We start from the raw sequence: 12,791 nt of genomic DNA on the forward strand, positions 1-12,791 counted from the left end.
ATGTTATGCATGAAAACACAGTGAAGTCGAGTGGCTTTGGCACTCTGGCTACAAACACAAGTACATGTTTTAAGAGAGATCGCTGCTGGGGTCCACTGAACTACATATTATGCTGCATTAAATTTTCTGCATGAAGCTAGCTTCAGCTTCACGTTCCTGCACTGTTTCACATCACAGGGCACCTGCATCCTTTTACTATACTAAGAAGTCTCAATCTTTTTAAAATTTTAACTATCCACGTACAGGGCTTGCATTTTTCTTCCTCACTAATTACTACTACATGACACAAGAGATGCCTGCTGATGCACTGAGAGCTCCTTTCCTTTTCTCCTGCCAGTCAGCACAAGCCATACCCATGAGCATCACTATGATCTTCTTTCAAAGGACCCATATGTAACACTGGACACACCCAAATCCTGCAGACAGACACATCTTCATCTCTGGTTTGGATGGCAATCCAAAGAGAAGGTTTGGGTTTCAGTGCTGTCTTCCTTACTTTCATTTACTGGACTAAGCTAGTCAGTCTGCTTTATTAGTAGCCAAGGCTGGGGTGTGAATAAATGGCTATCAGCTCAAGTCCAGCCTAGGTGAAACACCTATTAGGCAGGTTTGTGAAAATAAGCAGAAATGGCAACCAGTACCACTATATTGATTTACTGGCTTTTAAGTACCACAATAAGTGACTCTGGTGTCCTGTTAGCTCCTTACTAGCTGTGCTAAGATTTCAGCCCCCATAAAAGCAGCCAGGAGTGTTTCTGCCCTACAAACTTTTGACAGCAATAAACTATCCAGTTACAACTGTATTTTTGCTTTCATAAAGACTCACAAGATTTGCCCTCTTCAGCCAGGATTACTGAATAGCACTTCACTGGTACTTGTGTTCCCAAAGGATGTGAAATTTTAGCTGGTGCAGTCCTGCAGGACTTGCTGTGGGAAACCTCTTCTAACACAGTGAGCGCACTTTCATCTGTAAAGGCATTGCTCATCTACCACTCCTTTGTTGTTCTGATTTTGTACACTGCAGAGGCTGTTGCTCTTCCAATGCTCACATCAGGCTAGTGAACTGCAAAAGGTCAGTATTAAGATCTTCCTAAGGCAGGAACATAGAGTGCCCCACTATTTTCTCTGGAACAAACTCCTCCCTTGGTTGACACTGTGTAGGCATAAATAAAAAGCCCAACATTTTTTCAAAATAAGGAAGTCAACAGAATTAAATATTAGCCAACCTAAAAGTAAAGGCCTGCATCATCCTCAGAAATGCAACTGTAGAGAGACAGACAGTTTGGTGTCTGTTGAATACCTGAGTTCCTTCCAAAAGGGGAAAAAAGACCCCAACCCTACATGGTTCTTATAATGCAAAACACACACTGGTCTTCTGATGTGGGAATACAGCAGAGAACAGTTTCCACTCAGAGCAGTGAGCGAGAGCATGGACCTGGTGATCTTAAAGGTCTTCTCCAACCTAAACAATTCTATGACTCTATAACATAGAGTACCTTTAAACAAATATTGCAGTTGCCTCTTACATACGGGATTTCCAGAAAGAGAAAACATCTGTAGAATATACTGACCCAAGAAACGTTTAATGGGCATTTGTCAAAAAATTTACACCAGAAACACATTCAGAATTTACGTTGGTAGAACTGCTTCAGAATTCCTGTGGGTGCTTATACATATACAGATATATACACATATGTATACACACATGTATGCACCACACTTTGATAAAATCCCCACTCTTCTGACGTAACTCAAGACATCAGCACGAGCTGCTTTTCTCTCCCTCTCTCCAGTGCCACCTCCCCTTGCCAGCTATTTTGCACTCCTGCTGGCAACTTCAAAACTTCTATTAGCAAACGTGAAGGTGAGAAGGGCATGAGCCACTGTGCAGTTGTTTCAACAAAAGTGGGTATCATGGTATCACTTCCAGTCCAAGTACATAAGAAAATCCATGTTATTTGCCAAATCAAACTAAAGGTTCTGCACCTCCGCTTACTTGTCTGGGTTTAGCTTTGCATACACAGACATCTCCATTAACTTCAGAAGAATACACAAATGAAGAGCTATGCAAATGTTTGAGAGCCAAGGCCAGGGCCAAAATTAGCACTGACCATATTTTCACTATTTTTGGTTTTAAGTCAGAGCCATAATATATAGTTTTAAAGGTCCTCACTTTAACTGAGCACAGCATGGAAAGAAACAGGGAACAAAAACAGCACTACTGAAAAAAAAACCTTCCTAAAGGTAAACAGTCTGTTCTTCTATGCAAGATGCAGCAGATGTCGAAGAAATAATCAAGAGCAGCTAAGGCTGTAACTGGATGAGTACCTGAAGCTAGCATGAATAAATGAAGAAAGAAACCACCCCAAAAACAGTGCTTTCTTCATACTGTCTTAGCTGATTTTATTCCTCATTTTCACACCATTCCCGCTCTTGTGCCAAAATATATGTTTATGCAGCTACAGAGTGATCCGACAGCTTATTCCACTGGAAACTAACTTTTCTTTTTGGCAATGTCTGAGGAATTGATCTGCATTACACTGCCTCTAAGGCAGTAGAAGTAGCTTTGTGAAACATCTGAGATCCTCTCAAAGGCCTACCAAAAAAACCCAAATACATGGATACCAGTGCCATTAAGGGCTGTGATTTATCTCCTAACAGCCAAGGCCTCATCCTCTTCACACACAGCCTCTGCCCCCTAGTCCTCAACACCATTCCTCCTCTGGATTTGCTTGCAAAGAGTTGATGAGAAGTCCAATGCTACCAAGTTTGCATGGTTTATATAGAAATATTTCTCACATTTAAGTAACATCGCACTTGAGAGCCATTAGGGAGAACAAATGTCTAGTATATATGCTACAAAGGCAAGTCATGCCAGCAATCAGAGCTGTCTCCTCCTGAAAACCCCTAAATAGACAAGCAAATTAACCTGTGAGTTAGCTTCCCTTCCAAGGTAAAAGACAGTTCCAGTAAAATTCAGGAGAATGACTCATTTTCTACAGCACTCCTGGTTGTGCTGCACCCGCCCCACATTAAGCAGATGAGCGTATTCCTCAGAGGGTCTGTAATGGAGGTCATCTAGGGTATTAAGCAGTTTTCCTCCATTTTCTTCACTGAAGCATGACACGCTGATAATTATATATCACTGTGGCATGAGTTTAATGGTATCTTCTGTTACCTTAACGGAGGATCACAGATACTATTTTTAACAAAATGTGTCAGATCATTACAATTTCTTCCATCATTCTGAATACAGCATAGGGTTAAATAAACTATGATAACATATTGCTACATGTTTAACACAACACTTCCCCAAAAGCTATGAATGGCAGAGATGGTCCATCGGGAGGTAATGATAGTGAAACAAACGAATCACCACACTCTTCATGTAATCCAACATCAAATGCTTCATGATTACAGAAGCAATTTTGAAAGAAAAAGACATCAGAAGAGCGAACTGGATGTAATTTTAACCATCAAATAAACAACAGTGAAGTAGTTTATATCCTGAAGTCGGAAAAAAGCAGGATGAAGATTTGTACTGGCAGATTAGTGCAACATTGCAACAATATCCCAAGCCTAATGCATAGTATCAATACCCTTAAGAGTGGCTACCACATACCACATCCTCTGCACACTTAGATTACCAATGCCCAAGACAAGAGAAGACAGTGGCATTGCTATTTCATTGTGGCCTCTGAAACAATTACTTCAGGAATTGTACATTGAACAATGACTTCATTCTTTGGTGGAAATACGCAAAGAAAAAAAAAAGCCTCTGACAGAATGGTGGTGGGTCAAAGCGGAGGGCTGAAAATCCTGACAAGGAGTGACAGTGCCATTCTGGTTTAATTTTGCATTGGTGGAGAGGCTAAAGGAGTATCCTGAGATCAGCACAGGGACCGGAAAACCTAGAAGGCATTGTTGCTATTCCTAATTCACCCTGAGTGAAACAACTGACATAAGGGTGTGAGGCTAGGATGGCAGACGGAAATTCTCCTGATGGGCTGTACTGCCATGTCAGCCTTATCACAGATGGGTGGAGTAGTCAGCTTCTGCTTCCACCGTGCCCGCAAATCCCTGCAGGATCATTCTTCAGTCTTTGCTCTCTAATGAGTAGATGCCATAATTCATAGTAAAACCTTTCCTTAGTACGCAGACCAGATTCCTCTTTCTGTAGCCTGAACTGTTTCCTAGGACTGTGAATTATTCCCTTCCTTCACATATATTGATTTGTAACTTTCACAGATTGTGCTCACGTTCCCCAGTGAGCATTTTCTTCTAGACTCTTTAAATTATCAAACGAGTCTATGGAGGGGTTCCAGAGTTTACCCTGAAGGGCATACACTGCATGAAAACTGCCAGGAGTGGAAAATGCTACCCAACAGATTATTTTTCTTCCGTTTCCCAGAATAATCTCAAAATTCTGGACACAGTTAGGAGCTTGGCAACTGCACGAGCTGCTCTGCTCCCAAATGTTCAGTAAAGAAAATGCTGAGAGTATGAAAGCCCACATGCATGACACAGAAGTTCCCTGCAAACATTAACTCTTTAACACATACAGCAGTGGTTTATGAAGAAGTTGCCTCAAAGGAATCAAGCAAAATAATCAAATGTATTAAAAGATTCAGACTAAAACATTTACAGGCACACAGGTTCTTAAGTCTATGAAAAAGTCTCTTTTTTTCTGGACAGTCAGGATAGCCCACAGATTATTCTTCAGAACAAACCTAGATATTGTTGCTACTCACAATATTAATGCTACAACATGAATGGCAATGACCGGCTATTGTTATTATCAGTTTCTCTCATCCTTGCTTTTGATCTCTTAGCTTTCCTTGAAGACCATCTTAATGGAGCTATGCTCTAATCTCCCACATTATAAAGCATAATTTTAACAACTCCCCCCAAACTCTCTCTCTCCCCTCCCACCCCCCACGCATTCTCCAAGTCCACCCTGGGACCCTTCTCACCTAGAGTCCATACTTTTTTAAACCACTAAGCACTATCGGGACCAAATATCTTTATCTCAATGAGACTTTCTACACTTCCTTCTACGGTTGTTCTTCCTTCACATTACATGGAAATCTTTGCAAAGCTCTGTATCCTATTCTACGCTTCCCAGTAAAACAATTTATTTAGTCATTCACGAACTTTTCCTGTTTCACATTAGTACAATCTCAAAACGTTCATATGTTTCATGAACAATAAAAAACAAGGAAAAGCCTACTCTCTCCCCAAAGATATGCATGTGTACCACAGGCATCTTCATACAAGTTTAGGAAAAGAAAGAAAACATAAGAGATGTTGGCACCCCAGATCCACAGGCACAGACCCATGCTCTGCATTCTCTGGCAGTTCACAGGAATATAGTGAGGGAAATTGTAAATTTTGGTCCTTAATCTCTCTCACTAGCTCTGAGCACAAATTCCACTGTGGTCCTAACCTTCCCCAAGCAACCTTTCTGACACGGACATGAAGTGGTGTTTCCCACAAAATATTCTCGTTTGTGTGAGATGTTTGTCGATAAAGGATACACAAACCAAACACAGGCTGAAATATTCCTGAATTCCATTCAGCTACACGTCTGCCTTGCCCAAATCTATGTAACTTCTTTGGTTTTAGGGTGTGCAAACCACGGCCTTGGGGGGGCATCTGCTCGTGACCCAACTCACGTTTTCGTGCTTCATGTGTTTCAGGAGGCGCAGCTCTCGGTAGGCTCGTTTGGCAAAGAGCTCGGACTGAAACGGGCGGTACAGTTTCTTAATGGCCACTTTGGTACCGCTCCTTCCATCGACGGCTGAGCTGCGAGGGAAAGGGAAGCGCCCGGTGAGGGGGAGGCCCGGCCGCCCGGTGAGGGGGAGGCCCGGCCGCCCGGTGAGGGGGAGGCCCGGCCGCCCGGTGAGGGGGAGGCCCGGCCGCCCGGTGAGGGGGAGGCCCGGCCGCCCGGTGAGGGGGAGGCCCGGCCGCCCGGTGAGGGGGAGGCCCGGCCGCCCGGTGAGGGGGAGGCCCGGCCGCCCGCCAGGTGCCGGGCCCCGCCACCCCTCCCCAGGGCGCCCCTCCCCAGGGCGCCGGGCCGGCAGCGCCCACCTCCGGCCTCTCCCTTTCAACGGGCTGCCGGGCCCCGTGATGAAAAGTAGCCAGTTTTCAAGAACTTTAAAGAGGTACGTCTGAGGAGAAAGGGAAAAAAAAAAAAAAAAAAAAAGCGAAAAAACAAGAGCAAAAAATCCCACAAAACCACCACAAAGCCAAACCGGGCGACCCGCCCCAAGGGCCACCACCCCGCTTTCGGGGGCGCGGCCGCGCCGGGGAAGCCGCGGGCAGCGCTCCCGGGCAGGGCTGGGGCGGCGCCCCGGGCTGGAAAGCACGCTGGGGCGGCAGGGCGGGCGGCACGCCCGCGGGCTCCGCTGCCGAGAGCGGGGCTCCCCAGGCGGCACCGCCCGGCGCCCGGCTCGGGGGCGGCCAGGTGGGCAGCGGGGCCGCCCCCCTCAGCCCCCGCGGGGCTCGGCGCCACCGGGCGGGGCCAGGCACAATAACCGGAAAAAGTTGGCAGGGAGCAAGGCGGGAGAGGGCCGGCCGGAGCGGGCCGAGCCGCGTCCCCCGGCCCCGGGCAGAGGCCACCGCGGCGCCCCGCCGCCGCCACCGCCCCCTCCCGGGCTGCCCCGCCCCGCCGCGCCCCGCTCACCAGACGGCTCCGTAGGCGCCGGACCCCACCGGCTGCAGGTCCCGGTAGCGGTCCCGCACTTCCCAGAGGGTCTTGGTGATCTCCTGCCGGTAGAAGCCGTTCTTGGGGGAGGACATGGCGCTGCGGCCCCCCGCCGGCACCCGCCGACAAAGAGCCCGGGCTGGGGGGTGGCGGGGAGCGGGAGCGGCCAGCGCCGCCGAGCCGGGCTGCGGCGAGGGGCTGGGCTTGGGCGAGCGGCGCCTCCCGCCCCGCGCACCCCCCGCCGGGAGGCCCGCCCGCCTCGCCTGTCCCCCGCCGGGGCCGCGCCCGCCCCTCCGCTCCCGGGCACCTGGGGCTGCGCTCCGCCGGGCCGGCGAGAGGCGTCGGGGGCGCGCACGGGCGGGGAAGCAGGTGCCGAGGCTCCCGCTGCCCGCCCCGGTCCTTGCCGCGGGGCTGAGGACGAAGCCGGCCCGGCCCGCTCGGCGCGGCGCGACACTTCGCGGGGGGCTCGCCGAGCCGTCGCGTTCGGGATCTGCCGGGATGCGGCTGGCCCTTAGGTGGAAGCGTTAAGGAATCGGAGGGGCTGTTGCGGGCGAGCGCGGGGAGCAGGGAGGCGAGCCGCTGCGGGCTCCCCGGCGCGCCGCGGGGCCAGACACCGCGCTCCGCACCGCAGTTTGTGCCGTTAAGTAGCGGCGGGCACACGCGGCTCAGCCGCTCTGAGCAAGTGGTGCCGCATGGAGCAGTTGAAGCGGCAGCTTGAAACAGTTGCAGGGCTGGAGCAGGGAGGAGGGCGACCTTCTCCCTATCCCTGTGATTAAATAGGCCTGGACCGACATGTGTAAGGCAAAGACCTGCTTTAAAAAATGTTTTACGTATCCTCTGCGTGAATATCATTAAAATTCTTGTCCTTCGGGATCTGGTAAAGCCTTTGTTTTGTCTGACTTCACCCCTGAGCAATGTTGCTGAGGTTAGATAATTCAGACTTGCTGTCACTAGAGTTCAATTTGTGGCTTAGCTCAAAAGGGGCAACCTGGCCAAGTGTTGTTGTTCCTGATGCCTTTTCCGTAGTTGACATGGGCCCAGAACTTTCCATGTGGAAAAGCAGCCCTGCTTTCCCTCCTCCCAATATTTAAGCATCGGCTTGGGAGGAAAGCATCCCTCCCCAGCAGCTGTGCATCCCAGCGCTGCGCTCTGCTGACTGGTGACCTGTTCGACTCCCTGGGATAGTGAAATTGGAAAGCAAGCTTCTGGCATTTGGCAGGTAATGTGAGGCTCATGGCAAGTGTTAGATTAATGATACGTGTCTGCTTTTAAATCCACTGTCCCAACAGATTATTTTTTTATTTGTTTTTTTTTAATTTCTGACATCACTTTCATGCCATTTTGCTATTCAGGTGATGGCTGTGAAGGGTAGAGCAGCTTCCACTCAGTTGTAAGCCAGTCAATCAGTTAATTACTTTTAACAAGGAATATATATGTTTCTAATACAGTAAGGATTAGTTCTGCTTTTGACCCGTCACCTACCTTTCCTTTATTCAGTTGTGGCAAAATGATGCTTTCTTATTGCTTGCTTTTTATCGAGGTGGAAAGGAGATGATTTTGATACAGTAGATGAAAGTACTAACCCAGCACCAAGACAACGTTACTCTAATGCAGAAGATGAGAATATTAAAGAGAAACTTTTGTAAGATATTTTTATTTCATTGACAAAGTTGGCCAATGCTGGTTTTCCCATGTTTTTCCTTAACATTTAAGTATTTAGGTATACTTTGCTACAGATGGACGAGGTAGCAGCGTAGGTCGTACAAGACCACCTTTCCCCATCAGGTCACACACACAGCAGCAGAGAAACTGATAAACTTACTGAAGAGACTGGGAAATCAGCCTGTTGCAACAAGGGAAGCTTTGTCCAGTAAAACCATTAAAAGTGTCCGTGTGGGGAGTGAGATGAGAAACTTGGATCCATCCACGGTTGATAGATCTTACAGCAGCATCACAAAATGTGTGAGCCTCAGCTTTCTGCTAGGCTCGGCTGGATACATGGTAATGTGTTTTTCCCAAAGACAATCTGTTGCAATGGGACTAACAGGATACTGCGGCCGTATCTTATCCCAGGCATTGTGTGCTTGCCAGGGTAAATTATAAAAGGGATGCTATCAGATGTTTCTGCTTTTGGCATATGTTTATTGTAAAGTTTATAGAACAAAATGGGACCTTCTTCAAACATCATGAATAAAAGATAAATGCATGAATGATGGAAAAATCCCACTTTTCTAATGCCCATCCCATAAAGGGGAGCGTGGCAAGGTCGTTACTGGGAGGAAACATTTATTTTGATACCTTTGTTGTTGTTTTTTAAAGAGCCAACTTTCAGTGTTTTGGCAGGTTGCCATCAGCTGCAAAGCACATGAAGTAGATGGGATGCTTACAGTAGTCTTTCTAATCCCTCCGGGGACTGAGAGCTCAATTTACACTCCAGCCTGGATGTGAGGCTTCAGTGCTGGAGCTCTGCAAGAGAGCGGTGAAAAAGCTCACCATGTTTTCCTGAGAAATTCTGCATATATGGAGTCTGGTGAGAGAGTTTGATGGCAATGCTGCTCGCAACAAAGTGTTAATTAGCAGTGATACAATGGCACCACTTAGTTTGTCAGGAGCTGAACTGCAGGCTGGCTACCTGGCTCTGAGCAAAGGTGGCGTCACTCTGAGGGAGAGGGACTGGGACCTTGGTACCCAGTCCAAGTACTGGCAACGCGGCTTCAACAGGAAGAAGCAGGAAATCATACAAAGTCCATTGAAAAATCAAACATGTTCCCAACGTTCTATGTCTGTAAGATGTCTTCCATATGGTCATTATATTCTTGAATCACTAGTTCACATACGAATAATTCAGTTCTGTTAAATATACCTTACATGTCAATAAACAAAACATCTTGCTGAATTGTCAAAAGCTGATTCCTAGAATATTATTTTTTTAACCAGCTGTCTATATCCCCACCATGAAAAAAGCACCCTGGTTTTGTCTACTTAGATAAGTTGCCATGGAGGAATTAAGTCCATTTTATTTATTACAACAATAAGTAAAGCTTAAATCACGATAATAAAAAAAAAAAATCTCAGTTTTCATCTGAAAATATTCCCATGTTGTTGTGTCCCCACCCTTCCCCACTGGAGCTGCTGCCAACTATTTTGCAACATTTCTGGTTTTGTGTCTCTGCCCCTTGAGCAGGGTGCTTCGGTTCCAGTTTCTGGGATGCGGAGCACCCCTGGGGGCCTCGCCAGAGCACATAGCCATCAGCAGAAAGGAATAAATATGCGCCATCTAAATGCTTTTTTTAAAAAAAAAAGTTTTTATTTTTTACACTATCCCTTTAATTTGTTCAAGAGGTTGAGTGAGAACTTACTAAGTAGCTATTTACTACCCCATTATTCATGCTTGCTGGAGGGGGTGGAGGAAGCCAGGCTGAGTGTGGAGTGTAGCAGACAGCTATGTATAAACCAACTGCTTTTAACCCTCTCCTAACTCTTTCTCCTCAGAGCCTGCCTAAAGATCCTTTTCACACTCATTCCTACAATAAACTGTAGGAGTTTGGTTTTTAAACTGTCACAGATTGTTGCAGTCTGAGATGCTATTCTGCACAGAGGAAAAAATAGTCTTGTGTTGAAGAGTATCCCAACTTTAGTGCAAAAATCATATGAGCAGTGTTAATGGCTATCACAGTTTGATAGCTTTGCTTGTCACTACACAGTTGTGCACATCACCCGTTTAAAGCACCAAACCCCTGGTGGTACTCTTACCCCACCCATCTTTCCCATCCTCCTTAACATTGCATTAATTTGTTGTGTTTCCATCTCAACCCAGTGAGAGAGCTGGACAGGGCAGGAGTATGGTGTGTTATTTTTGCATGGAATGTAATGTAACTAGGGTTTATTCTTGATTTGAGCCTCCAGACACTATTATAAAATGAGTATGAAATAGGAATATATTACCTTTGTGCTAATCTACAGAACATTTTATAAGGAGCAAAGTATGGCTCAGTGGAGGCTGCCAGTTTTGGCAAATCTAATGTATGTTTGTCTCAGGGCTACCACTGTGATTCAGTATTTCTCCTGTGTTCAGTGTTATTTGTGATTAAATTGGAACCTAAAAGGACTAGCTAAAATCTCTGTGCTACAGTACATATCTTAATTAGTGACAATAATTGAAGCTGGGAGACTATGTGAGTGCAAAATGAACCATTTGTATGCATGCAAGATTGAAGCCTAATTGAACAGTTTTGCTCATTATGTAGAAATTTCCCATCTAATGGATTGAGTGTTGGCTTGGTTGGAAGACCAGTGTTTGCATAGGAAACTCACAATATATTCCCTCCTTGTAGTGAAAACCTAGACCATTTTAAGCATGTCAGTTCAATATTTTATCTTACAGCAGAAAGAAGGTCAGTGACAGCGACACTAATGCAGCTTTCTGAGTCTCTTGGTACTTGTCCCTTAAAAACCCTTAGGCTTTTTGCCTGTATTCATAAATTAATGACACTTGGTACTCTCACTTGTGCAAGTTTGCTGATTTTCTAAAGACTGGCTTTAGAGAATTCTGCTGCATACATAAACACTAGCAGCACAGTTCACATGTAAGAGAAACAAGCAGCTGCCTTGAAAGCAATCAGAGGTGTTGCTATTAATTCCTTCCTAAGGAGGCTGCTCTTACTGAGGCTGAATTCCTTTCTGCTACTACCAAAGGACATAATTTGCCCAATTTATAGGGCAATTCTCTTTTAGCAAGAGCTAAATCTTTACCAGTGCTCATCTGTCAGGGATTCTTGGGCCAAGTCAGCAATTTATAGACATAGCAAAGGATACTTAAGTAATTTATGCCTGCAGCTGAATCCAGTGCTTTTTGAACAGATTCATCTTTGACCAGGTCCCGAGAGTCGGTAAGGTAGAGGTCTGTTTTCTTGTTATGATCCAGGAGCACAGGACAGGAAGAAAGGAAGGAAATGGCTTTTGTATTGGCTCTTCCCCACCTCTATCAAAGGTGCTTTTGCTGCCAGCATTTTGTCCTGTAAAGGGCTGTCCTCCTCCTGTCCTAGGGTGAGCTCGCTGTGCCGGGTTCTGCAACATCCTGGTCCTTCTTCCCTCTTGTTTCATCTTTTGCACCACATCAAAAACACACCAAAGGCACTAATGGGATTTCTGCAACAATGCTGTCTTATTAATGCTCTTGACCTACTAGTGAATGATATATTTTTTCATACATCAGTGTTGATTACCTATTTTCCTATTATTCCCCCCCCCCCCCCCCCCCCCCCAATTCTTAAAGTTATTAGTAACCCTGCTGTTTCATACTTGTGTAGCTATGTTCTGGGAGGAGGAAATTCTGTGTATTATGATACGTGACACCCTCTATTACTGTGCTTTTCCACTAAACTATCCTTGTTTTTTCTTTCCATTAGCACATTGTAAATTAGAGATTTCTTTAGTCTTGCTTTTATTTCTTGCTTTGGCTGTAACACATCGATTTCCTGCTGCTGGGCTTCAGTGCTGATGAGGTAGAGAGCTTAAAAAATAAAAGATGCAGATTTTAAAAGAAGTGTAGTGTATACTTACATATGTCAAAAGATTGAGATGTATGCAAAAGACTTGGTTTTCCTTTTGCAAGACCTTTTGCTTCCAGGGATGATAAAATTATTAGACTTGGGGTTGCACTTAACACTCATTATAAGGTGACATGATACATACTAGAGGTGATTTCAATTCAGTAGGTGGAGCGATAACAAGCTCTTGTGACTAAAAGCTGAAATTAGGTAAGATTGGAAGGAAATTGTTAACAATTACAGTAATTAACCAGAGAAAGCCCTCAGAGAGTTGTGTTGTCCCCCAGTGGAAGCCTGAGGTGCCTTCTCTGCTAGCATTGCCCAGCCCAGCCCCCGAGCATCCCTTCTGTGCTTCGCAGGTGCTCGAAGATGATGAGCACCCTAATTTAGTGGCCTAAAATTTACTGAGCTCTCCTCAAACGTACATGCGGGGTGTAGAGGACCTATGAAAGCATGACTGTAATAATAAGGGTAGGAGTTGTGCCAGGAGATTAAAACCTCACAGTTTAAGCAAGCTCCACTACAATTTTTGCAAG

The 12,791-nt window shown here is 46.0% G+C and overlaps 1 protein-coding gene across 2 annotated transcripts in view; it reads right to left on the reverse strand.

The window, feature by feature from the left end:
* The window catches only part of MAPK12 (mitogen-activated protein kinase 12), a 41,412-nt gene extending 33,877 nt beyond the window's left edge, over positions 1 to 7,535 (reverse strand). The window contains exons 1-2 of one of the 2 annotated variants that reach the window (XM_037390100.1): positions 6,686 to 7,535; positions 5,676 to 5,805 (exon numbers count right to left, since the gene is read on the reverse strand). In XM_037390100.1, the coding sequence (XP_037245997.1) occupies positions 5,676 to 5,805; positions 6,686 to 6,801 (246 nt within the window). In that variant the 5' untranslated portion in view covers positions 6,802 to 7,535. Of the gene's footprint in view, positions 1 to 5,675; positions 5,806 to 6,090; positions 6,159 to 6,685 lie in introns of those variants that run through there. The other variant, XM_037390101.1, reaches the window with a different exon arrangement.
* Between the last annotated feature and the right edge of the window lie 5,256 nt (positions 7,536 to 12,791).

Source organism: Falco rusticolus, chromosome 5 (assembly GCF_015220075.1).
Source record: "Falco rusticolus isolate bFalRus1 chromosome 5, bFalRus1.pri, whole genome shotgun sequence".
In the NCBI taxonomy this organism is placed as follows: Eukaryota; Metazoa; Chordata; class Aves; order Falconiformes; family Falconidae; genus Falco; species Falco rusticolus.